This window comes from Telopea speciosissima, chromosome 1, assembly GCF_018873765.1.
Source record: "Telopea speciosissima isolate NSW1024214 ecotype Mountain lineage chromosome 1, Tspe_v1, whole genome shotgun sequence".
Lineage (NCBI taxonomy): Eukaryota > Viridiplantae > Streptophyta > Magnoliopsida > Proteales > Proteaceae > Telopea > Telopea speciosissima.
In genome coordinates this window covers 25,397,127-25,422,647 of record NC_057916.1, presented here as the reverse complement: position 1 = coordinate 25,422,647, position 25,521 = coordinate 25,397,127, and the positions used below count along the sequence as shown (strand labels likewise).

General features: G+C 38.1%; 3 protein-coding genes across 4 annotated transcripts in view; 2 read left to right on the top strand and 1 right to left on the bottom strand.

Annotated features, from left to right (window-relative positions):
* Positions 1 to 1,581: 1,581 nt before the first annotated feature.
* Positions 1,582 to 3,709, bottom strand: LOC122648750 (casparian strip membrane protein 2-like). Its single transcript, XM_043841970.1, has 3 exons — positions 3,310 to 3,709; positions 2,036 to 2,159; positions 1,582 to 1,902 (listed from the first exon to the last, which is right to left on the bottom strand). Exons 1-3 carry the CDS (start codon positions 3,615 to 3,617, stop codon positions 1,687 to 1,689), a joined length of 648 nt encoding a protein of 215 aa, XP_043697905.1. The 5' UTR covers positions 3,618 to 3,709; the 3' UTR covers positions 1,582 to 1,686.
* A 5,379-nt stretch (positions 3,710 to 9,088) lies between these two features.
* LOC122658501 (OVARIAN TUMOR DOMAIN-containing deubiquitinating enzyme 6) lies at positions 9,089 to 23,109 on the top strand. 2 transcript variants are annotated; one of them, XM_043853495.1, is made up of 10 exons: positions 9,089 to 9,316; positions 9,529 to 9,601; positions 9,687 to 10,585; positions 10,916 to 11,077; positions 20,705 to 20,782; positions 21,379 to 21,457; positions 21,540 to 21,685; positions 21,786 to 21,851; positions 22,009 to 22,183; positions 22,809 to 23,109. In XM_043853495.1, the coding sequence occupies exons 3-10, from the start codon at positions 9,905 to 9,907 to the stop codon at positions 23,030 to 23,032; spliced, it is 1,611 nt and encodes a 536-aa protein (XP_043709430.1). In that variant the 5' UTR covers positions 9,089 to 9,316; positions 9,529 to 9,601; positions 9,687 to 9,904; the 3' UTR covers positions 23,033 to 23,109. The 2 variants fall into 2 exon arrangements, with proteins under 2 accessions (XP_043709430.1, XP_043709437.1); XM_043853502.1 differs by lacking the exon at positions 9,529 to 9,601.
* The window catches only part of LOC122658494 (nicalin-1), a 48,649-nt gene continuing 37,893 nt past the window's right edge, over positions 14,766 to 25,521 (top strand). The window contains exon 1 of the mRNA XM_043853483.1: positions 14,766 to 14,770. The gene's annotated coding sequence lies outside the window, so the exon portion shown is untranslated. The remainder of the gene's footprint in view (positions 14,771 to 25,521) is intronic.

Genomic DNA, 25,521 nt, shown 5'->3' with positions numbered 1-25,521 from the left:
ATATTTTTTTCTTTATTGACATGTGGAGAATATGTATAGGTTTAGCAGTTAACTCACAATTAAATGATGATATGAATAACATGTTTCATTAAATTTCAATCCCATCAAATACCAGCACAAGACCAAAAAGCTACTTCATATGAATCTTAGACGAGTTTTTATTCTTAATGTTTGCCACCATCTAATAGAATATAATTCTAAAAGTGGCTCTGGCAAACGGTGGCCTGAACATGAAATCCATGGATTGGCACTTATGGTAAGTGGTAGATTTAGATAGTGCTGAAATTTTGGATAGCTAGACTCTTAAGGTCTACTCCCATGTCAAGATTCAGCCCAATAAGGTGGTGTTTAATGCAAAATAAAACAAAGTTTTCAGTGCTTAAAGGGCTAAGTCATTGGCAGATTCGCATTACCCAAGCACGACTTCAAAGCATACTTATTTTTCATTTGGCAAAACCAAGGAGCAATAGAGACTTCAGTATTTGATGGTAGACGTTTCAGTCTCCTCCACAGATTCTGCACCGAGAGTTGTACTCGTCTCTTCTCATGGTGGTGTAACAATCATAACCTTCAATTCTGTTTTTTTTGGGTAAGATATCCTTCAATTCAGGCCAACCTCAACCAAGAGTCTGGATCACAGTCTCGTACGAGAAACATTCTTGTAAGCCCCTTGGTTGCCACATCGATGTCATTCATTCCCTCTCCTCCATTAGGATAGGTGTATGGATTGAGTGGAAGCCATGTGGCGATCAAGGGACACACGAGAATGGTTCTCTACTTCTCTTGCAAAAATGTAATCTAGTCTTCTGAACCAAATGGAGCTCCCCATATGGATTCGCCAAGTCCATTACTTTGTGGATCCATTTATTCCATGCCATGGGAATTAGGAATGTCTCGACGATGAAGCAATTTCCATAAATGCGAACCCTAAATTACAGACATTCTCTCTCGATCTTCAATGAGGGGAATGGATTTAATATTAAGCATCTCTTTTAAATATGGTAAAAAATTATGAATTCGATCCATCAATGTATAGTCAATAAGACATCAAATTGTTGGTGCAATAAAACGTACAATGCGTAATCAAGTTGATAAGGACCTCTCAGGTCAAAGGATCGACTGTACATTACATACGAGAATTTTATTTCTATTCGACAGACAATAATACACATATGAAATTCTCATATGATCCATATGTTCTAAGATTATTACTATGGCTTTGGAGCGGTTGTTTAGACAACGTTTCAGATTTTTAATACCAAGTTAGCTAGTAGTTCTCTCGTTTGTCATTACCATCATTCTTACATGTATACACCGTCTTCACGGTCTTGGATTTTTTAATGATTGTTTTTCTAAAATGACCAACTCACATTAAACTAAAACTTAAAAAGTGTGTAGGGGACTACGTAGGTCAACCAATCAACAAAGTTGGTGCTCCAAAAAAGCTGCCACTTGGTAGAAGTTTGATTTCAGGTGCGATCAAAAGTTGCGAGTAAAGAGGCGTGCAACACAAACTTATATTATGTAAATGTATCACTCACCCCACATTCCCAACATAACTAAAAGTTGCAAAAGGTACCTAACCCTAGAAAAAGCGAAAAGTCAAAAGAAAACACAAATTAAAGAAGATTCAGATTGACGTAGCAATCAAACAGGAGGGGTTTCAAGTAAAGAAGGTCCTTGCAGTCAATGCTTCCGAAGGGCCAATGCTGACATAGCGACCAGCAACATGAGGATGACCGCTGCAACGAAAGACGCTACTACAGCCCCACTGATTTGATCACAGAAGCTATTAAATTGTCGACAGATGGGGAGCCAATTTGCGTTCGGGTTCCCATCGTGAGCTAAATAGACAATCGCAGCTGCCGCTGCAGCGCCTGCCGAAGTGATGCCAACCATCACCTTCAATTCATTACCCAAACAAGAAATATTTCACGTTAAATGCATGGGAATTAAACACCAATATTATCTTATGGATCAAATACGTTATTTCTAACTATCATGATTGATTCATATGCCATGTAAAGTAACTTACTGTGTCAAGGATTAGCAGAAGGAGCCTCGGTCCTCCTGCATTGGGTCGAACGATGCTGGCAATGGAGAAAGGCAGGGAGAGGACGAGATACCCACTGGCCACCGCATTTGCCACAACGAATAACCTGCATATATATATGTATGTAACAGCTTGAACTTCTCGTAGATTTGTAGAGATTCATGCAACAAGGGTTTTGCTTTGTGTAATCATGGTTGGTTAAGACTATAAAAAGACGGAATTGACCTTGTTCGCACTTTTTTTCCCCCCTTCTTTTGAGTCATTCTTTACGATGGTCCATATGCCAATACAATGGAATTTTTATCCTCTCAAGTGTTGTGTACTGCCCAGTGCACCTTCAAAGTACATCAAACATGTTCTTGGTTTTTTATCCTCTCAAGTACAGTGGCCATCGTCGGATCCACTTTAAATATGAACTAGACAGTGCACCACACTTGAGAGGATGAACATCCACTACGATGGCGTCCCAAGTGGGCGCCCAAGGGAGCATCACCGCAGACTCACAGAGGGTGGGGGACCCCAAGAGGGTGGCAATAGCAACTAGCTCTGCAAATGGGGGGGGGGGGGAAGAGGACTCAAACTCGAGACCAAGGCCCATGCCTATGCGAGGTGCCCCGCAAACTCAATTGTCCCCCGTCCAAACGTGTAGGGGACCGGTCTTCTTCATGCTATGTCTATTTGTAGGGTAAAAATGATATTAAACACCATAACCAAAAGTTTGTTCACGTAAGATGGTTACAATTTCAATGCAAGAAGACATTGTTATAGTTCACAATTCAGATCGTCTACGACACAACTGTCCGTAGCAGCTTGTGCGGCGCAGACTAGGCTGCACACACAATGACCACCTTACCCCCGCTTGGGCCAACAGCTCAGTTTGAGCGGCTCAGGCCGCTACGGGCAGCGTGCTGTAGAGGATCTGGATCCTATGGTTCATTCTGGCCAGTTTTCCCAAGTCCGAGTTGGTTGACCCAAACTCCAAATAATTTGATTGACTGGCCCTTGGCTTTGACCTAGACCCTTTATCAAGAACCATGGACAGTTCACTGTTGGGCCTTTTGGTTGGCCGACTGAATGCTCTCATTGGTCTGACCACCCGGTTTAGTGGCCCATAAGAACACTGCAGATGAGAGAGATGCAAATAATTCTCCAATGATAATACTTGAAGGGAAAAAACCACATCAGGTCTAGTTAGATCAAGCTTAATTTCTATATTATCTACTATAATTCATACAAAAAAAAACAAAAATACTTACGTGAAAGGAGGGAAATCACTATAGGTAGCTCGAAATTGAAATGACTGAGTGAAGAAGGGAAGAGTTTGATTGGTCGATCCCATTACAATAGCTCCAGTAAGAGTAGCCGCTAGAGCAATGAGCCTTATAAGGAAATCGAAGACGGCAATCCCTTTCTTCCATTCTCCCTTTCCGTAGTTGATAGACTTTAAAGACTTGATAGATTTTGTGGTGGCAACCACCGGAGCAGCGGCCGAAGATTTTCCTTTTGTGTCCACGGTTGCCTCTCCAATGACGATGGTGGTCGCTTCACCTTCACCGCTCTTCATTCTCGTCAAACGGATTCTATGGAAGACGAGCGAGGTGATGAGAGATAATGAAGAGGAAAGGATCAGAGGAAGACCTGGTGCTGTTAAGGAAATTGCAGGGCTTGTATGAAATCCTTTCATGGGTACGTGATGCCTTATATAAACAAAGATTAAACAGAAAATAGAAGAAAGAACATTATTTTAGTTAATTATCGCTTAGCAACATCTCTTTGTATCATGGAGGATTAGGTGTTTGAACAAATTGGGTAGCAGGGGGAGTTGTTAGTTACTAACTTAATCCACTATATCAAAATTAGTGAGTTGGTAACTTGGTAATGACTATGGGTACCCCTCAAGGCTCAAGTTTAGTATAGTACTATAATTTAAGAGTGTCAATTTAGGACCGATAAAAAATTGAACCGGAACTGACCTGTTAAGAATTGAAATTTATCCATCCATTAATTAGTTATTGGTCCGGTTCTAAATTTAGATTTTGAAACCCATTAAAAAATGGCACATGATTCTAAGATGGAACCATTTAAAGGTTGTTCCATTGTGACCAAGTGGTCATGGGTTCGAATATGGAAAACAGCCTCTCTGCGAAAGCAAGGATAAGGTTGCGTACGATATGACTCTCCCCAAACCTTGTAGTGACGAGAGCCTTGTACGCTACTAGGTTACGACCTTATTTAGAATCAGAACCACCATGACGCATTTGTAGCTTAAAAGGCATATAATCATATATAACGTATTAATGTAAGTTGGATTATGAGATGTTAGTTACCACAAAAAATAAAAAGATTATGAGATGTTGATTTTGGATTTTGGATTTATTTAGTGGTGTCAATTTTCAGTAACAAATAGCAACCCGATAATGGACCGGTTAAAGGCCATTAAGTGAACTGGATAAAATATCAAATTAGACTAAAACAGACCGAAATTGAACTTTGTATTAACAGTTTGATTTTGATTTTGCCTATCCAAAAATCGGATCGGACCGATTGATTGACACCCTTAATTTATTAACTGTTAGGTTTCCTTTTACATATTTTGATTAATATTTTTATTTGCTTGTTTATGGATTGACATTTAATTATTTATATGCTTAACAATAAATATTTAATTATTTTTATATCTTTTTTTTTGTAAACAACTATTTGTATTAAAAAAATTGATTCTGGACACCGTTATAGTGTCTGAAACCGATTAAGAGTCAGAATCGTCCCATTCAATAGTAAATGGTTAGAAAAAACTTAACGCAAAGGCTGGAGAAGTAAGATGATCAAAGTGGAACTTTCTTCCTTCATGAGATGACAATAAATGTATCCTGGAAACAGATTAAATGTTTTCTTGCAGGAAAAGTAGCCATCAAGGGTCAAAAATGTTCTTCCCCCTATAATACGAAGATGATAATGTTCTTACTGTTCCTCGATCCCCGATGGAGACCATCTGAATCTCTCCATAAGGTTCAATAACAGGACATAAATATTGACACTAAAATTTAATTAATAGATTTAGTACATTGTCATTTTCATAATTTTGATGTCACGTATGGGGTAATTAGTAATATTATTATCGATACTGATTGAGAGATTCTTCAAATAATTTTTTTTGTTTAAATATTCCTCAATGAATGGAGTTTTATATAAGTTAGGAGAAAAATCAAGCTTTAAAAGTTAGGTAAAGCTTGAAACTAGTTGAAAGTAATGAGTAGTCAATTAACAACAATCCATCAATCCCTCTCTCTCTCTAATTAAAAAGGGGAAAGTTCTTTTTGAGGGAGCGTGGTCCCTACGTGCATAGAAGAATCAACAAGATACGTATTTTTATTTTTCATGGGGGTGGGGGACAGTCATTTCACCCCCCTCCTGTGTCTAGACGCAGAGGCCACGCTCCTCCACAGAACTACTAGGGAAAAAAGATCTCTACTGGTTGTGTAGCCTGCACCTACGCACATTGCCTTTGCCCCCAGCCTTTGCAAAATGACCGGCTCACTCCTTGAAATGAAAAAAATTCACTTCGTTGATGCCCCTGTGCTTGTGTAGGGGTCACGTAGCTTGGCTGCGATCTTCTGCCCCTAACTTTATGAATGAAAGATGAGATTGATCATAACCTAAATGCACTTATAGAATGCCTTAAAACGCATAATTGATATGAAATACATAATCAGAAGTATTAAGTTTTCCATAGCCATGTGATTGGACTTTTGGACTATCATTACACTTCCACCTACCTTTGATGAAGTCAACACGACCTCTTCCCATGCAAATCTACTACCACGGCAAAGGTGAGGGGATTCCTCCTTTATCATGGATGAAAGAAAACTAGGTCCTAATTAAAATTAAAAAAAGAGATTGCTTGTGATGCCAGAGTGTAGTTTTCCATTAATGAGGGGATGGAAATGGAATTGTCGAGTAGGGGGGTTTTAACAAAAAGATAAGGCATAGGATCCACGGGAATGTGAGAGGACATGCACAGGAATCTGTTTATCGATAACATTTTTTTTTATGAAAGTGTAATCACACAAACCACACACCAATCGATAACATGATAATTTGTTTCCTTTAAAATTAATAAAATTCTAAAATTGACCACTATTAAATGGTACAAATAAGAGAAAATCCAAAATAAATCTCTTTAGCACATGATCTTGCTGTCCAGGCAAGATGTCCCAGAAAATGTAAAACTTTTGATGTATTATCTCCTTTAGCATAATGGAATTTTGTTTTCTATCAACAATATATATATATAAGAAAACTGTAAAAGTTCTGTCACTCCATTGCCCTATCAAGGATAACGACATACATCCATTCAAATTTTTGTTTAGTACAATCATTCAAATGAGTAGAACTACTTAACTAGCAAACTACAACTTAGATAAACGTAAAATAATTTCGATAAGATAGTAGATTCATAAATCTTTAAAATGACACCAATTTCAGCTCAAGAGCTGCTCAAGGCTCAGGCAGTCGTCATTGAATGATACCTCTACTATGAAGAGGCTCTAAACATTCGCACTTGGCACGTTTTTCCAATGGTGATTAGTGTTAAGAGTTGAGACATTACATATTTATAGATGTTTTTTGGTGAGGATTAAGTTTCCCTCCACCCATAGAGGATGGTTCACAAACTCCTCCTAGGGTTTTAGTATGTTCCAAAATACCCTTTGGATTACTAGCCTCAATCTTTAAGTTTAATAGTGTACTAGATAATTTTGTGTGCAATGGTTTTTAGATGGTCAAGCTTCAATCAATGAGTTTAGCCTTCCATTGTTAAGAGAACCTCAATAAGTCCACCTTATGCCATGGTGATGAGAAGCCCAATGGTGAAATCAAGCTTTCTTCAGTAAGACCATCTTTGAGATCCCCAAAGCAACAAGTAGATATTCTTCAAGGCAACTTCTGTAGACTTGGGATTTATATTATAATTTGTAATTCAATGTTGTAATCCTAGGGAAAATGGCCTAGGGAAACACAATGGATGAAATTAGGTACTTTGACTTAAAGAATTGCAAAAACATGATAATAATAAATCAAAATCATAGGGTGCTACCCAAGACTATTGCTTCCATATTGTCTCCTATACCACCAAAATCCGTCTCCACAAAAACTACTTGATTATGAACATATAGAACAACAATCCAGCTTGCCAAACGGTTAGTAGTATAGCTTGGAAATAAAATCAAGAAGAAGATTACAAGTGAATGGAGAGACAAAACAATACTCTCGGAATAGGACTCAAATATGAGATAATTAGAAAGGTTATTACTTAATGAAAGATCCACAATCCATTTGTAAACATTATGTAGAAGAGGCTTACCACGGAAAAGGGCTTGATTGCGATGATCCCAAATGAAGTAGAAGGTTATCAAGACTACACTAAAGAACCACTTACATTTCAAAGAAGATGAACAATTTGATGTCCCAGAAAATAAAGAAATGAAAAGGGCTGAGATAAAAATGTTTGACCAAAATTCAATATGAATACCTAACACTCTAGCAGCCCAAATTCTTTTAATAAAGGAGCACGATAAGAATAAGTGTTAGTCAGATTCTTTTTACTATTTACAAAAAACACAAGTTAAATCATTCGATATCATTTTGCAAGTCTACACTTAGTAGGAATACCATAATGGCACACTTGCCATAAAAAAATCTTAAACTTTGGATGGATGCTTAATCTCCAATAAAATCTCTACCATCTTTTCAGAGTACCATTCCCAGAAGAGCCCACATTATACCTGCTATTAGCAAGCATTTTGGAGGCTACAAGTTTTGTTGACAGGCACCCGACTTGTACTGGTACAAACAAATGCATCCCTACTTTGGACATTCAAGAGAGAAATCTTGATGATCGAAACAGCAATATGAGTAGGAAAAATGTTTTTAATCAAACAGACATTCCATTGAGAGCTACACAATAAATCAGTAACAAAAGTGTATAACTCATTCTGAATGTAGGACTTTGGAATAGTAAAAGAGGGCAACCCAAGGATCCAAGGATTAGACCAAATATAAGTAAATCTACCATTTCTTATACAAATGCAAATAAACTTTTCAGAAGTGGGAGAACACTGGTGATATTATTCCAAACCCATGATCTCACTTTTGAACAACCCTGCTATTAAGAAGATTCCTTGATGAGAAATATTAGAATGAAGGCCAGAGGCCTAAATGCTATCAGGGTTAGTTAAAAGCCACCAACCAGACTTGGTTAAGAGAGCCACATTAGCATATCTAATTCCTAAGCCTCCTAAAATCTTTGATCGACATTTTATGTCCCAAACAACTACATGAGATTTATTCTTATCCACAAATGTAAAGCATATTGGATCCAACTTTTTACAGACTCTAGCAAGAAAGCGAAAACAAATAATCCAATAAGATGGAATTACCGTAGGGACTGATTGAATCAAGTTATCTCTCTACCCACATAGGTAAAGTGAGATGCTTTCCATCCTGTTAGTTTCTTCTCCACCAGGTTTATGATGGGAACAAGGTCTTTAACCTTGGAGTGAGAATAAAAAATATTGATACCCAAGAAAAGCATCCAAACTTAATTCACTCGGTGAAATAAGTCTTGAAACATTAGGACTAAAATAAATGCCACACTTATTATAATTAATCTGTTCACAACATAAATCTCAAAATAAATCAACAAAAAAGAGAACTCTAATCTGAATTCTTCCAAATAAGCTCAAATGCCTATGCCACTTGTTATTCTCCCAATTTTTTGAGTTTAGTTCCTTCACGTTGCAAACCTAAAAAACAGCATAAAAGTGCCTCCGTATGCGCAAGAACTGTGTGGGTCTGAGAGCGTGATCTCACGCACGCTTTTCCATCCTTGCGATCGTGCACGTAAATCGAACCCTTAGCGTGTAACCACGTGTTCGTTAAACCGGCGACGAGACGTCGCTGGCAATCCTCGTCACGGGACAGTGCGCCTTCTCACGATAAAAGGCAGCCTCCCACCTCTCTGCAGGTCTGTTTTCCTCTGTGCGAAGAAAATAAATACTTTTCTTCAGCTCTACGCTTCTTGATTCCTCCCTTCTTGAGTGTCTTCGTGAGTGTGAGTCTGAGTTCGAGCTCCGTATTTATCTGAAAACCCTAGAGTTTCTCACCTGATATCCGTCATATTCTTCACTTGTCGTGAATCATTCGAACTGATTGAGCTTCTCAACTATTGCAGATCTCAGATGCTTTGGGGTCTATGTCTACCAGGTCAGTCTGTTCAATCTTGTCGGGGCTTTTGCGAATTATTGCGATTTTTTTTTTGTTTACTTTTGAATTTATCTGATTTCGTGTGTTTTGGACATTTTCCTCTTTTAAGTGGCTGATGTTATTGACGATTAAGGGGTTTTGGAAGGAAAACTTTTGAGTTCTTTTAGGGTTTTTTGGCTCATTTGCATGCATATTGATGGTTTTGGTCGCAGAGCCGCATATTCGCGAGCGGATCCTCGGTAGTTTTTGTTATTCGTTGGATTCCGGAGGAACTACTTCATTTGGGTTGGTGAATTGCTTGTTAGCTTCGAAGGTTAATTTGGTATTGCAAAAGAAGGTCTTTTCTGACAAATTTGAGTCTGTTCTTTAGGTCAAGGTCTGGGTCTCATGAGAATTGTTAGGGGGATGCAGAGATTGATTCGGGAGGAGCAGAAGGCGCTGGGCTGGAAAAAGTCGTTCAGCCAAGGTATTGGCGTCACCGTTCCCAAGGCCAGGGCGCGTGATAAACCTCGCACTTTTAACCTCTGAGTTTTGAAGGGAGACTGGAAACAAGAGTAGTTTCAGCCGGAAAGTGGAAATAGAACAAAGATGACTCGTATTTTGGTTCAGCGTGGCTCCTCTGGTTCTTCATCGAACCCTAGTCGGTCGTCCTTGCCTAGCTCTTCTTCGGCTCCTATACAGCAACTCGTCACACCGCAGCTTTCTTCTCCTCTCAAGGAAGAGGAACAGGAGGATGTGCAGGAACCAGGGGCTTCAGATGATCTTCTGGATCTTTGTGGAAATGGAGATGATGATAAGTCAGCTAAGCCTGGTGAATTACTGCCTGAAAGCAATCAGTTTGGGCAAAACGAAAATGTGTCTGATGAATTTTTTGACAAGGAGAAAACTATTGATGAGGATGCTGTGGATTTTGGGGTCGTCACGAATGAGTTTGGCAACATACGGATTTCAGAGAACCTCGAGTTAGATGAAAATCAAGGATCGAGTGGTGGTTCTTCGCAGATTGTCTCTAGTAGCTCCTATCCCCCTCCTCCTCCAGTCCCACCACCTAAGCCCCTGGTAGCAAACCCGAGTTCAAGGAGAACTGTTTTGGGCAATTCAAACACCGGTCGGATTGGATCTTCTAGAAGATCAGTGGCCTGGCCTGTTACAGCCCGGACTTCCCCATCTGGTTCACGACCTTCTTCTCCCAGGCCCTATGGTGAAGGGGAGGGTTACAATAGTGCAGATGAACAGACTCCATGTTTTGGATCCTCCTATGACGATGCGGTGAGTGAATTTGTTTTGTTACTGGGTTAGAAATTATTTAACTCAGTGTTGTATCTTTTTAATGACAACTTGCATCCAGCATGTGGAAACTTATATTTATTTTTCTGTAGATAAAAATTTTGTTTTCCTATAGATCAAGGTTCCAATTTGGTTTACTTGTCTTTGTAGTTATCTAGCTCTCTTGGAGACCTAAGCCTGGTGCCCAATTTTGTGTTTTCTTTTGTGTGTAACGTAAGAGGCTGATTGTTTCCTTTTTCCATTACAATGGAAAGGAAGTTTAGTAGCTTACTGAACTAGTGCAAAAACATTAAATTATTGTTTCCATTTCAGGAGAGAGAACGCCAGTTTGAGATTGATATAAGACGAGTCAAGGGTTTAGAAGTTAGACGAATGGTGGAGGATGGAAACTGCCTGTTCCGTGCTGTTGCAGATCAAGTGTATGGGGACACTGAAGCATATGATTTGATTAGGCAATTGTGTATCGATTACATGGTATGCCCATGAAAATGTTTCCTTCAGAAAAATGAATCCTTTATTCTTGCCTTTTTGCTATTTAGGTTTGTTTTTGAATCCCTGTTCAATGTTTAGCCTGTTCAATATCACTGTGACTTAGTTGGGGAGAACAGGTGCTCCAAGTGAGACATTTCAACCTCTAAAGTGACATAATACTTGGACCTCACTGAGTTGGTAACATGTTATAGCATGAATTGTATGAGATTTCCGTTTATAGATTTATAATCATTTCAGAATTTGATATTTAATCACTTTTAACTTGAGCATATGCCGTTCATATTAGGGAGGAGCTGATTTTGCCTAGATCAGCTACCATACGGGGGAGGAAGTCTTAATGACTACAGCTTAATGTTCATGATGCAGTGGAAGAGTGTAAGGAGTCCTAATTGTTCTAAGAGTAAGATTCCTTGTTGCAAAAGGCCAGAAATTATAATTCCTATTGACATAAGTCCTTGTTCCAATAGAATTAGGAGTTGAGAGTTCTAGTCAACTCAACTCAGTCTTATCCCAACTAAATGGGGTTGGCTACATGGATCCTTCCCCTCCTATCAGCTCTATTCAAAGCCATACTTGTAACAAGGCCTAAGCTATGCCTGTATTTCCTGGCCACTTCTGGAGTCATTTTAGGTTTAGCCCTGGCTCTTTTAGCTCCTTCAATCTGAATCAGATCTCTCCTCTGTACTTGAGCATCTAAAGACCTCCGTTGCATGTGTCCATGCCACCTCAAACGACATTCTCACAGATTTTCATGTATTGGAGCTACTCTTAAATCAGCTCTAATATGATCATTCCTTATTTTATCTGTTGTAATTTTACCACTCATTTATCTCAACATCCTCATCTTAACTACACTAAGTTTATCTATATGATGTTTCTTTACTGTCCATTATTCAGCTCCATACATATTGTCGGTCGTATGACTATCCTATAAAATTTTCCTTACAGTTTTGAAGGAATAAGTTGATTACACAACACTCCGGATGCAACTCTCCACTTCATCCATCCTATTTTAATTCTTTGTGTGCTATCATCTCTATTTCTCTTTCTTTATTAATGATTGAGCACATGTACCTAAAATAATCACTCTGCAGTATCTCCCTCATCAATTTTCATCACCTTACTATCCGTCCTATTGTCACTAAATTTACACACCATATGCCCTATTTTTTTGTTCTACTTGTCTTTGAGCCTTTCGACTCCAAGGTAGGTCTCCATAATTCCAACTTGACGTTTATCCCTTCTTTAGTTTAATCCACCAAAATAATGTCCTCAGCAAAAAAGCATACACTAAGGGATCTGATCTTGAAGGCTCAAGTCAATTTATCTATGATTAGCGTAAACAAATATGGGCTTAAAGCTGATCCTTGATGCAACCCAATTGTAATTGGGAATTCAGTACCTTGTCTCCACAGATTTCACACTAGTCGCCACACCATTATACATATCTTTAAGACTTCAACTATGTCCTCATATGTACTTGAAACACATCTCTTCTCTAATACCTGCCAAAATTAACTCTTTAGGGACTCTGATGTCAGTTTTTTCTCTGTCAATAAAGACCGTATGGAGATCCTTCTTACATTCTCTACATCTTTCCATGAGTCTAGGAAAGTAAATAAATAGTTTTGTTGTTGATCTTCCTAGCATAAAACCAAACTGGTTATCTGTAATATTTTCAATAACTCTCCCATAATATCATATTACGACTCATAAGATTTATGCCTCTAAAGTTGTTACAACTTTGAATATCACCTTTATTTTTATTAATTGGAACTACAATGCTTTCCCTCCATTCATTTGACATTTTTTGTGTTGATAATTATAACTTTATTAAACAACTTAGAAAGCATAGAGAAACCACTAATTCTTAAGCTCTTCCACACTTCTAATGGAATCCCATTTGGACCTGGTGCATTACCTACTTTCATCCTCCTTAAAGCTTTTTTTACTTCAAGCACCTTAATTTTTCGTATATCTATGACCTATGGTATATTTTTATTTTTATTTTTATAATATGACCTATGGTATCTTTTTATTTTTATTTTTATAATATGACCTATGGTATCTTTTTTATGGTTGTCCACTTTCCAGGACACTATTTCTTAAAATATCATCATTTAGTAAAATGTAGAATAGTTTTTCCATCTCTCTCTAATGTCCTCATCCTTTACTGAACTTTATCATATATCTGACATAGTTGAAATCTCCTCTTCCTTTCCCTCATTTTAGCTATTTTTTATAGACAGGTTTTCCCTCTTCCTTTGTGCTCAAATGCTTATGAAGATCCTCATATTTCTTCGCCCTTGCTTTTCCCACAATCTTCTTAGCTTCATTTTTAGTAAATTTTTTATACCTTTTAAAATCCTCTTCATCATTAGTCCTTTGCCATGTCTTCAAAACAATTATTTCTTAGCTGTAATGGCAGCTTGAACTTCATCATCCCTCCACCAAATTTCCCTAGGTGTCTATCATTTTCCTTTAGATTCACGTAGCATAGTTGTCAAGGCTGCTAGGCGACCCATAGCTTTACTTTGTAATTGGCCAATTTAATGATCCTAAAATATGGGTAGAAAGTAGGGAACAGGATTTGCTTCATTAGTTTAGTTAGAGTCTTATTTTGAGTCCGTTTTCTTTATTATTTCACTTTCTATTCAATTTAGGTTACCTTATTAGTTAAGGATAGGGTTAGGCCTTTCCTTTTTAGTGTTTAAGTCTATTTTTGAGTCTTCTATATAAGTTTGTAAGGGAGGCCAGCATTGTGCACGAATATTAATGAAATATTGGCTTGAGCCTTTGTGAAAATCCTGAGATAGGATGGGTGAGATGCCAATGCTGAGATAGCCTTCCCCAACTCCATTCCATCACTCTCCATTCAAGCTCCAGTTCTGCCCTAGCCAATTCTTGAATGAACATTCTCAGCTGCTGGAAATTCTCCGCATGGGTCAAGAATAATTTCAGACAAGTGAGTGCATCATCCCCAACCCAAATCCTTCTTCTTCCTCTAAACCAAACCCTAGTATCCCTTCCATAGCTGACATCATTCCAATAACCTAAATTCTGTCTAGACTAAATCAGCCTTCAAAATCCTTCCTTTTTTTTAGATCGAACTCTCCTCTCATCATAAGGGAAACTCAATCCAGGTATCAGCCCTAGGTGACCATCCTCAACCCTAGATACCCTCTTCTTTCATTTTTTCAAAACCCAGAAAACCTAAACCTTACCTGTTGTCCATTCAAGTTTATATACCTAACTCCATCAAAACATCTCAGGACCTTCACTTGAAGATACCTCTACATCAACTTACCCTAACCCTACCATTAAACCCAAGGTACCATCAAACCCTAACCGTAATTTACACTTTCACCAATTTTAGCCTAACCGAACTACCTGTTCAGATCAGAACCTGTTTATTTGGCTTCTAGTTGGTCTCCTACCAATCTAGAACTTCATTAAGTTTTTTCCTTTAAGTTCCACCACCTTATCCTGCAAATAATTTCACCTTTTTTACGAGTCAACATTTTGAGACACACATATCTATGACGACTAATCTATGTTGTGTGGTTAGGCTCTTACATAGCAATCTATTGGTCCTTCTATAGTTATAAAGAAATCTCTTTGACTACTACAATGCCTATTTTTTAAGGTTACTAAATGTTCCTCTCGCTTTTCGATGTATGTGTTTACTATGGAAAATCATAAGTCACCACAAAATCTAAAATTGAAGTCCTCTTTTCATTCCTTTCTCCAAAACCGTATCCTCCATGAACTCTTTCATAGCCTCTACTATCTTTCAAGATAAACATTTAGATGTTCCCCTATAATCTTTTCTCCTTGACTAAAACTTTGCACTAGTCCATCCATGTGTTCCTGAAATTGTCTCTTGCTATTTTCATCCAATTCTATTTGGGGTGCCAAAGCGCTAATTATATTGATAATCTCTTTCTCCAGCACAAGCTTGATGGATATAATCATAAAACCAACTCTTTTAGCATCTACAACATTATTTTTCAAATCTTTATCCGCTACTCTGCCCACCCCACTTCTCTTACTTCTATCCCCAATATACAAAAGTTTATAGTCATCCAAATCCTTAGCATTTATGTTCTTCTACCTAGTCTCTTAAATACAAGTTATGTTAATTCTTCTCCTCATAACATCTATCAATTCTAATCTCTTTCCTGGTAGGGATCATATGTTCCAAGATGCTAATCTTATCCTACACTTCTAGACTAGTTTCCTTACATGTTGCGAGAACCCTTTTCTACTTATCGCCGCAACCGGGTATCGAAGTAGTGTGTCGTTTACAGGGAACGCCCTAGCTAACCCTTGCTCACTATTCACTACACCTAGGTCAAAACAAAGCTTAGCGCGTTGCTTCCAGGGGATGCCCTAGCATAAGGCAAAAAATATAAGGTTCTAGGATCCATGCAAAAAAGGGTTTAACTTTTTTTTATTCTTTTTTTTTTTTTTTGGGGGAGGGGGGGGGGGGGAGGGGTTGCTGCTGACCTGATGCAGCAGCCCTTGTCTGGGCTTGGGACTGGCAGCATAAAACACTGGCTGAGTTGAGAGTCCTAGTCCACTAGGTCAAAATAATCCTAGATCTACTATTACAGTGCTAAGTAATTCAAAATCAAGTAGGAATAAAGAACTGTGAATAGTATCAATTCTTGAATCAGATTTAGTTTGAGTGAGAATTTAATCATTGTTATAAGTCAGCAAATCGGCAACTGACCTATTCAGTGTAGTTTCTTTGAGTTTATGTTGTATGCGTAGTTTAAGACTGGAGATTGAAGTAGAAGAACAGTTGCTGAAGAATAAAACAGATGCAAAGTAACAATGGCTGCTATTACAGCTGAGAGATCCATGGTTGATGATTTCTCTTTCAAATCTCTAAATGATTTCTTCATTCAAATTATTCCCCTCACCTCCCTCCTCCCTCCTCCCTCCAAAAAAGTACAAGAAAGGTCCAGACTCCTTTTTAAAAAGCTTGAACCCTACTGACAATGGAATTCCATAGACTCAGATTAGGTCTTTTGAAATGGTTTCTATTTTGTCTGAACATCTCATAAGCAAATTTATTACCCAAAAAGAATCTTCATAAGCAAATTAGACTATTTAATAATTGTCATGAGTAATGAACTTCGTATTGCGCATAGATACCAGCAGGTCAAAGATGAATGGCATTCACACTTATACTGGGTGAATGACTCTTAAGGGGAAATTGATGCGATCCCAGGGTTCAGAAACCTTATTCGGGGGGTTCGCAATGGGCCCAACAGATTAATAGAACTCAAATTAAAGGTTCAGTGGCTAATCCATAATTTCTGAAGCAGAATAAGTCCTTAAGTAAATATTAGCTGGCATATATCTGGAATTAAAATCTTAAGAGAATGGACTATTTTGGAAGTCAAAACAAGCATGGGATGAAATAAAAGAAACTTCGAAGTGGAGGGGCTTTAGTGTAAATACTGTAAAAATTGCTTTTAGTGGTAATAGGAAGAAGAGACCCTCTTCTTCCTCACAAGAAACTCGAACTGGTTTCAAGCGAGGTATCTTTGTCAATGGATATCCAATCCAAACAAAATTTTTGGGAGTGGTCCAATCCTTAGGACTATTGAAACGATTCAACAAACACCCAAATTAACAAGCAGAAAAGTAATATTTAATGATTGAAACTGAACCTGGTGGTAAGTACAGGTTTTGGTTCCAGTTGCAGATCTGATTCTCACAGCAGGGGATGAAAACAAACCCCAGAATCTCAGTTCCAACAGCTTGAACAACAATTAGTTTGATCCAATACTGTTGGGCTACAACTATCGCCCAAAATTCAAAGCACACCATATAGGTTTAAAAGAAGATGAGATAAAACGAGATAAATGTGGAAGAAAAAGGTTAGAAGAGTAAGTCTGACCTGAGAAAAGATGAAAGAATCGAACAGGAATGAGGGAAGAGGAGAACAAACGCAGCTCCACAACCACGAGGGGCAAACCGAACTCAAATCTCATTCAATCTTCAATTCAAGACTATCTTGCGTTGATTACATGTTTGTTTTTAAATAAGAAAATAAAAAGTCTCCTAACTGAACTCTAAACTGAAACAAAACTCTTAAACTGACTTTGAAACCAACTACTACTAACATTATCTAAGAAAAAGTCAAATTACAAAATCAACCCCCACAATTAAAAAAAAAGCACTCTTATTTGCCCTAGTGGCAAAGCTGCATCAGAGGCCCTTGGAGTTCTCCTTGATTCAAAAAGCTAGAATTTTTTAGTAGGAGGAAATGTTATATTTCACTAGAAATAACAAGCAGGAAGAGCTCCTTGGCTGAAGATCTAGCTGAGGGTGGAGTGGCCAGGGTGATTCATATGTGGGATATTCTATTGTGTAGTGCTGATTAGGTGCAAGAAAGAGTTCTTATGTCATGTTGTACCATTAGTTGGATCTGATATCAGGACATCCATTGGTTTTTTTGATGAAATCTGTTGGTTGCTCTCAAAGGTGTCACCCTTTGAGCCTGGGCTGAACTTAGTGCAGACACCACTGAAACTGGAGACCAGAATTTGGGCAAGTTCTCAAGTGTGTGCTCACTCTCTCTGGTGGGTCTGAACACCCACCCCTTTATTTACTGGAGCGGAAGGGCTAAGTGACATGACAAAGGGGTGAAACACCAACTCATGTGGCACACAGTTGGAGAGGGGTAGAGGCATGCAGCAATCATTGGCCCGCCTTCAATTTTAGGTTAGCAAGGCAAAGGTAGTGGCACTCTTTGGTGTACAAATGTTGATGCGTGCCTCTTTGATGTACAATTGTTTATGCCCACCTTCAATTTTACGTTTGAAAGGCAAAGGTAGTGGTACTTCTTTTTTTTAACCCAAAAAAAATATGTTGATGCGACTGCTGAAAGTCGGCCACTTTTGACTATTTCAAATTGAGGAATTTAATTAGGGAGTGCTATGGGGTGGCTTGAATGGACAACTGCTGCGTATATTAAGGTGTAAAAAGGCTCTTGGGGAGCATTACATTATGCTAAAACAAACATTGGTCATTGCCCTGAGCATTTATAGTCTATGTCTGTTCTATTTACTTCTTTTTATCACCTGTCTCATTGAATCTCTGCATTCTTTCTTGCCTGGCCATGTGGCTCTTTTGCCAGTTGGGCTAGATGCTAGATTCACATATGTGAAGTTTGGATTATCCACAGCCTCAGTGGTTGGGTCTTCTTCAAGAATGTGCCTCCCCTCCTCTTCAACCCCACCACTCTAAATATGGGGGCCAGATACTCTGTCTGTCCCTCTTTATAGAATGATAAAACCCAGAAACGTATGAACCAGGGTAGCAGTTCTCTGAGACTTGGCCTGTCCACGAATCCGTATTGGGGCCAACACAATGGCCCATGACGCATAGTGAAAACTAACCTGCACAAAAAGCAAACTAACCTGCAGAAAGAGATTAAATTCACTTGTGCCATCATGGTGGGAGGATTTGGTGGTGGAACATGGTACACCCTCTAAAAAAGGCTTTTATGGTACCTTGTTTTAAATGCAAGTTTGGTTCCAATAGATGCTTAAGAAGTGCTAATGGGGTGGCTGATGATTGGCAAAGCAAGGGGTTGTTCAAAAAGAATATGTTTTGGAGATGATATACTTCTATGATATGTCAGCCCAGGTTTGGGGTGGGTTTTAATGTATTGAGGTTAATTGTCATTATACTCATAACTCTGTTAGAGATTTCTTTGTTGTTCTTGTTGTTGTACTACTACGTTGTGTTCTCTTTCTCTGTGAATATCACCAAATAGTTGCTTACTTGCTTATCAAACACCCCCCCAAAAAAAAATAAATAAATAAATAAATGGAAGAATGGTAAGAAGGAAAGGAAGAAACTTACAGAATCATAGATGAGATCCGAAAACAAAATGTACAATTTAGATTTGTAGTTTTTATCAACTGTGATAACTGGACCCTCTACTAAATGTGCCTTTATCTGAGGCAACTTATGGATTTAATAGTGGAATGTATCAGTGATGCAGAATTCCAGCAAGAAAAGAAGACATTTTTTTTTTGGGGGGGGGGGGGGTCCAATTGATCCTACGATTCAAGTTTGGTTTAAGTTAGGCTTTATTTGAGTGCTCAATGGATTGTATGGGCTGTGGGCTTGATATTTTTGGGTTTACTGTTGTAATGGGTCAATTATATAAGCTTGAAATTAGGGATTTAAGTCCTATACAGGATTAAGTAGTAAGTTTATATTTTGTAATGTTCTAAAATAACTTCTATTTTAAAGAGAGACTTAAGTTGTAAGAGATCCCTCCTATGATACGTTGGTGTTTCCTACTTTAGTGATTGTTATGGTGTTATAAATAAAGGAGAAGGGCCTAGACCCTCCAATGATTTTTGACAACAAAATTATGCTCTTTGCTGTGAGATGCAATAACAACCTTGAGGGGATGCTAAAGTAGCTTGTTGGGAAGCCCAGTTGACTGGTGAGATGCTAGTCAAGTTCTATGTGGGAGGCCTAATTCATATCCTCCTCCTTCTATCTTCTGTGTTCTTTTCCTTCTTTCCTTAAGGTTATATTTCTCCATTAGTTGCACCTTGCACACATCAGTATTGTTTCGCTTTTCTGTTTGAATTTTGACTTGCTATTTTGTTCACTGATTCCTTGATGCAATGTTCTCAGTTTCAGAATTTTGATTACGGTGCAGGAACAACCACCTTATCAGTCCACAAATCCTTAGTAGCTGCAGTTCTTTGTTTTCTCTTGTGATGACCTGCGGCAGCAACTTGCATGCTCTAGTTTCTATATCTGTTACTCCTCCTTATTTTGTTTCCTTAGTGACTAATTTCATTCCCCACTTTCTATTTTGTTTTCTTTTGTTATTCTACTCTAGTTTCTATTCTCTTGTGGTTACTAATTCTGAACTCCAGTTTTAGCAAGTTACTATTTTTGTTATCAAACTTTAAGGGTTTATTGTCCTTCCCTGTTAGCCCACTCAACCAGAATTTTGGCCACATCAGACTCGCTTTTTCTCTGCTTAATTAAATCTCAGTTGCTGGTTTTGGTTCCTACTTCCTAGAATTCACCATCAGTCAGCTTCACCAAATCTGTATCATTTTTCTTTTTCTTCTTCCAAATTTCGTGTGCATGATAGTCTTCGTGTCAAAAGGTTTGGTGCTGTATGCAAAGCCCCTAGTCACACAGCCACATGGCCACACCCAACAACTTTTATTTTGCAGGCTGTGTGGCTTTTCTTTAATTCTAAGTGATAAATGAACTTATGAATATGAAAATTATTGATCCATCTTTTATCTTCTTGAAGGAGTCTATGGTATGCATTAATTGGAATTGTCTTGTGCACATTGGAAGATTGAAGAATGGTGGATTTACTTGCTCAGAATTAAGTGTTATACTGTTATTGACTATAATTGTGATCCTGTTCAGATGCAGAATTTTTTGTATCTTAAAGTTTTGATATATGATCTTAAGATGGTTATTTTGTGATGTTTTTAATTAATTCAGTTTTATTAATGGTTATTATGGTTGTGCTTTCTAACTGTTCTCAGATCTTTCCAAGTATTTCGTACTGATTATTTGTTTATTTTGATTCAGGAGAGGGAGAGGGATCATTTCTCCCAATTTATAACAGAAGGTTTCACATCTTATTGTAAGAGGAAGAGGCGAGACAAGGTACAGCTACTTAGCTTATCTCTGCTGCCCATGCATTCATTAGCTTATCTTTGTTGCCCATGCATTCATTCTTGTATTCTTGAACAAGAATCTTAATCTTTTTGTTATAGACTGCAATATTACATTATTCTGTGAGCTTGGAATGGTGATTTACCACAGTATTTTCAGCTTCTTTTTGGGTGTGTGACCCTACGATTTCTTCTTAAAGAATTCCCTATGGAAACAATAGTTAAAATGTCTAAATCGGTCACTTGTGGTTCAAGAGAACCTGCTGAATTGTTGTACCGAACTGTCGTGTTGAGGGAAAGTTCTTATTTAAAGGGTAATGTGGTTGATGATTTTAATGGTCTACTAGAATACTTTGTTTTTTGTCTCGCTGAATAAGTATTTTGGTGTAAGGTCTGGTTATTTGGTGTGTGAGCAAGGCATTGAATCAAATATTGTCTGGAAGAATCCTAGATCAGCTATAGCCATTCCTAGATGTTAATGTACTGGTGAAGATTACCTCATATAATAATCCTGTCTGCTGTGTTGTGAGCCCCAATCTATGCCCCCACTCGCCTTTCTGGAAGTAATGAATTGTTTTATTGTGACAGGTGTATGGAAACAATGTGGAGATCCAGGCACTATCTGAAATGTACAATCGTCCTATCCATATTTATTCGTATGGCACAGGTGCTAATCTGATTGACATGAATGAGTATATATTTTTACTGAAACTGGTTATTGCAATTGCTCACTAACACTATTGATGCAGAACCTATCAACAGTTTTCATGGTAGCTACAGTACAGATAGTCCTCCTATCCGTTTAAGCTATCATCATGGTAATCATTACAACTCTCTTGTTGATCCACGCCGATTGACAATTGGTGCAGGCCTTGGATTCAACAGTCTCCGTGGGGTAAGCCTTTTCACATGACTGGCCATTTATTTTTAATTCGCATCTCCTATATAGTTAATAATTTTTATCTTTAATAACCTGTGCATTGTTTGGTTCACAGACAAACATTGATAAAGATCAAGTCAAGGCTGCTATCAGAGCTCAACAAGATCAGCAAATTGATAATGCAAGTACCTTGATTTATTGATTTATCCCGTCCTCATGTGTTTGGATAAAGAATGGGGGCAGTGAACCAATTTTGTGGGTGATGAATTAAATTGGCATTGACATATAACATGTTAGTGATGAATTTGCTTATACTGTTAAATGTTGTCTAATGACAGGCTCTTCTTGCTGAGGGACGATTTTACTCAGATCTTGAGCTCACTGAGAAAGAAATTGAGCGGATGGTGATGGATGCTTCACGGGCAGAGTATCTTGCTAATGACAAGTTCAGGCAGCAGGTTGGCTTCAGGGAATCTTCCACTTCTAGTGCTGAGCCATCATCCTCGGGAGCTAGTAAGTACTGAATCTTATATCCTCAAATTCGTAAATCAGAAGGATCAAATATTGCTCTTCCTTGGTTCCAAAGCCAACTTGCCCTTGCAATGCAACTTAACATATGTTTGGTTGTCAAGAAATGAGAAGAAAAAAATTCAAATTTTTTTGAATTGGGGGAGAGGGATCGTTATCCCCTCAATTTCCTCAATTCCATCTAATAGGGGGTGGAAATGACCACCCTACCCTCTGCCCGAACACACTGCTCTAGTGGACTCCGCCTCCCTCTATTAAAGGAAATTGAGGAAATTGACGGGGAGGGCAATTGAGGTGTTAATTTTTCGGGGAGAGATAAAAATCAATCATTCCGTCATGGTTGTCTTATTATGTTTTTTTTTTTTTTTTTTTTTTTTCATTTCTTGACAACCAAACACTAATTTCGCGTCTAACTGGAAACTCCCCTCTAATCCACCTCCAACCCCCCCCCCCAAAAAAAAGAAGGGGGTGGGGGTGGGGGTGGGGGGGGGGGGGAGGAAAGGTTAATCTTCAGCTTTTTTTATTATCAGAAATTGATGTTTGACATCTAATGTTAAGACTCAGTTTCAAGCTATGCGTCGTCATTTGTTTCTGACGAGTGTGTGGGCAGTGACAGGGCCATCGAGTAGGGAGTCCAAGATGGAATCTGCGACACAGAGAGGTTTTCCTGATACTGTTCTTAGTAGCAGCATGGAGATGGTTTTATCAATGGGGTTCAGTTATTTGCAAGTGATTGAAGCATATAGCATCTTCGGGGATGATGTGGATTCGGTGGTTTGCTACCTATTAGAGACGGACAGTAGTAGTAGACGCAAAGGGAAGGCAGCAGAATAAGCGGAAGTAGGACCAGAGATAATTTAATGGTAATGGCTTCCTCCGGATTACAGTGTAGGGGTAAAGAGAACTGATTTGTCATGTAGAACTACTACTACTATATATATATATATATATATATATTATATAAATGTTAGAAGAGTATATTAGTACAATAAAAGATTATGGATATATCTATTTAAAAAAGATGGAGCTTCAATTTAGTACCTACATGTGTGTCTTCCCTCTATTCATCCTGGTCTTATTCTATCTATTTATTTCTTGCCAACAATGCAAATTTAGAAGAAAAGAGAGAAAAACTGAAACTAATTATTACTTTCATCATAACTTGTTTTATTTTATTTTTTTTTTCCTCCTATCCATTTCGTGTCAACCAAAACAAATTAGGCACGGCTGCTTCCCACGAAGAAAAATTTCTCGGAACATTTTTCTCTTATATAGCTCGGGTAAAATCTTACATGTACAAAAGTATTCCAATGCAAATGATTGTATGTAAAAGCACATTTCAGAAGAATCCGAAACAAACCATTTAAAGAAGAAAAAAAAAAGGGAAACAAACCATTTTTTGGATGCCTATGGAGATTATTGAACTCGAACTACATGTGGAGTTGTTTGATGTTTTTCGAATGGTGGATTATTGAGGATTATAAGGTAATTGCGTATTGGTTTCTTAATCTTTTTTCATATTAGATTTGTTTTTTTAAATGAGGCAAAATATAAGTGAAGTTTTTCTCTATTTAAGAAATCACTACTACTAAATTAATACATCGCTATAAATCTTTTACATAATCGTTCCAAACAAGTTCCAGTTCTGCTATAGCTGAGTGGTTTCAATGAAAACCCGAAGCTCATATGGGATCTTTATACTCCCAGGTTCCTGCCCAGTACGATTTGTCCAGTTTCTCTCATAGGGGGGGTTAGGGGTTCAATTTTGGATCGGATCCGGTAACCGAACCAAAACCATCCCGTTAGGAACCAAAATTGACCCACCCAATAGCTTATTGGTCTGGATATGGTCTTAGTGATAGGTTATTGGTCCGGATCTAGTCTGGTCCCCGGACCGTTAAGGAACTGTTGGAACCGGAAGAAATGCATACACTTGAACTTGTCTTGCACCAATTTTTCTGTTTTAAAATGTTAAAAGATGATCTTTGCTATTTTGACATATAGTTAAAGTGATTTTTATTATACAGTTGTTATCCAATTGCTATTAGAACATGACCCAAGACTAAGCAAGACACTTGGTCCCTCAAATTCTAGTATTCTACCCCTCTCAAATCTATTACACATAGAGGACACACACCAGTAGTTAATGAATTGCTTTTGAAAGATTCTAGCTCGCTTGAGATTTCTCGTTCCAATGGGAAAAATGTTTTACATTTGGCTGCTCAACAAGGGCATGTTTGGACCCGATTAGGAACCGGAACCGGACCACCCATTAGTTAATGGTCCTGGATCTCAGATTTAGAAAAGGTGAGCTTATTGGTCCGGATCTAGTCTTGACACATTAGAGTCGGAACCGTTAGAGAATCGGACCCGTTGACACCCCTAGGGGCAGAAATGACCACCTACCCCCTGCCCGAGTGGGGTCCACCCCCCTCTTATTAGAGGCACTAGGGAACTGTACCGGGCAGAGAACGTGAAAGGATAATTTTCCGCTCATATGCTGCACGTAAAATTATCTGCTCCATTTCCTGTCGGTCTATTTCCCCAAGTCTCTCTAATAGTGGGTGGACCCCACCCGGACAGTGTGTTTAGGAAGGGGGTAGGGTGGTCATTTCTGCCCCCCTATTAGAGGAACTAGACCGGGCATAGACATGGAGCAGATAATGATCCTGCGACTAGTTTAGTTGCAAGGAAATCAAAGGGAAGAGACGTGAAAATTTTCAAACTTAATAAGGAAATTTATGTTTCTAACCCTAGACCTACAACATATATTCATTTTTACCATAATTTTTTATTTTGATCAAAATGACCATTTACACCCTTCACTTTCAGCAAAATCATGAGCTCAGTAAAATATTGTAATCTGATAACTAGCAAGACACTTTTTTAAAAGGGATTTTCTTATTGACAGCCCCCCTTAAGGTGTCAAATAAATTTTAACATTATTTTTTATTTCTTTTTTTAGTGAGGGTAAAATTTTATTATTTCACTTGTATTCGAAAAAAGCATGCAAAACAACTACTCTTGACAATGATTTTATGTTAAGTAATAAATTAAATTTGAAAGTTTGTTTTTATCAAGACAAAAAGAACCTTTGAGAATAAGATGAGCAATCAAAAGAAGGTTATAAGTTCAAAGTACACCTATGAAGGCATTATCTAGAGAGTCTTTTTTAAAATGTTTATTTGATTTTATCTTGTTGGTGGTTGTTGTTGTTTTATTATTTTTAGAACATTTTTTATTAGGTTGACCCTATAGGAGGGTAAAGTGGTAAATCAAATTATCGAGAATATGACTAATTGTTTGAATTGGCCACATGTGTC

Excerpts from the sequence above, each read along its gene's own strand:
- LOC122658501 (XM_043853502.1), top strand. The coding sequence starts at position 9,905 with ATGACTCGTATTTTGGTTCAGCGTGGCTCCTCTGGTTCTTCATCGAAC. Across the intron at positions 21,458-21,539 it reads TATTTATTCGTATGGCACAG|AACCTATCAACAGTTTTCAT; the intron begins GTGCTAATCTGA and ends CTATTGATGCAG. Across the intron at positions 21,852-22,008 it reads AAGATCAGCAAATTGATAAT|GCTCTTCTTGCTGAGGGACG; the intron begins GCAAGTACCTTG and ends GTCTAATGACAG.
- LOC122648750 (XM_043841970.1), bottom strand. The coding sequence starts at position 3,617 with ATGAAGAGCGGTGAAGGTGAAGCGACCACCATCGTCATTGGAGAGGCA. Across the intron at positions 2,160-3,309 it reads AGTGATTTCCCTCCTTTCAC|GTTATTCGTTGTGGCAAATG; the intron begins GTAAGTATTTTT and ends ATATATATGCAG. Across the intron at positions 1,903-2,035 it reads TTCTGCTAATCCTTGACACA|GTGATGGTTGGCATCACTTC; the intron begins GTAAGTTACTTT and ends AATGAATTGAAG.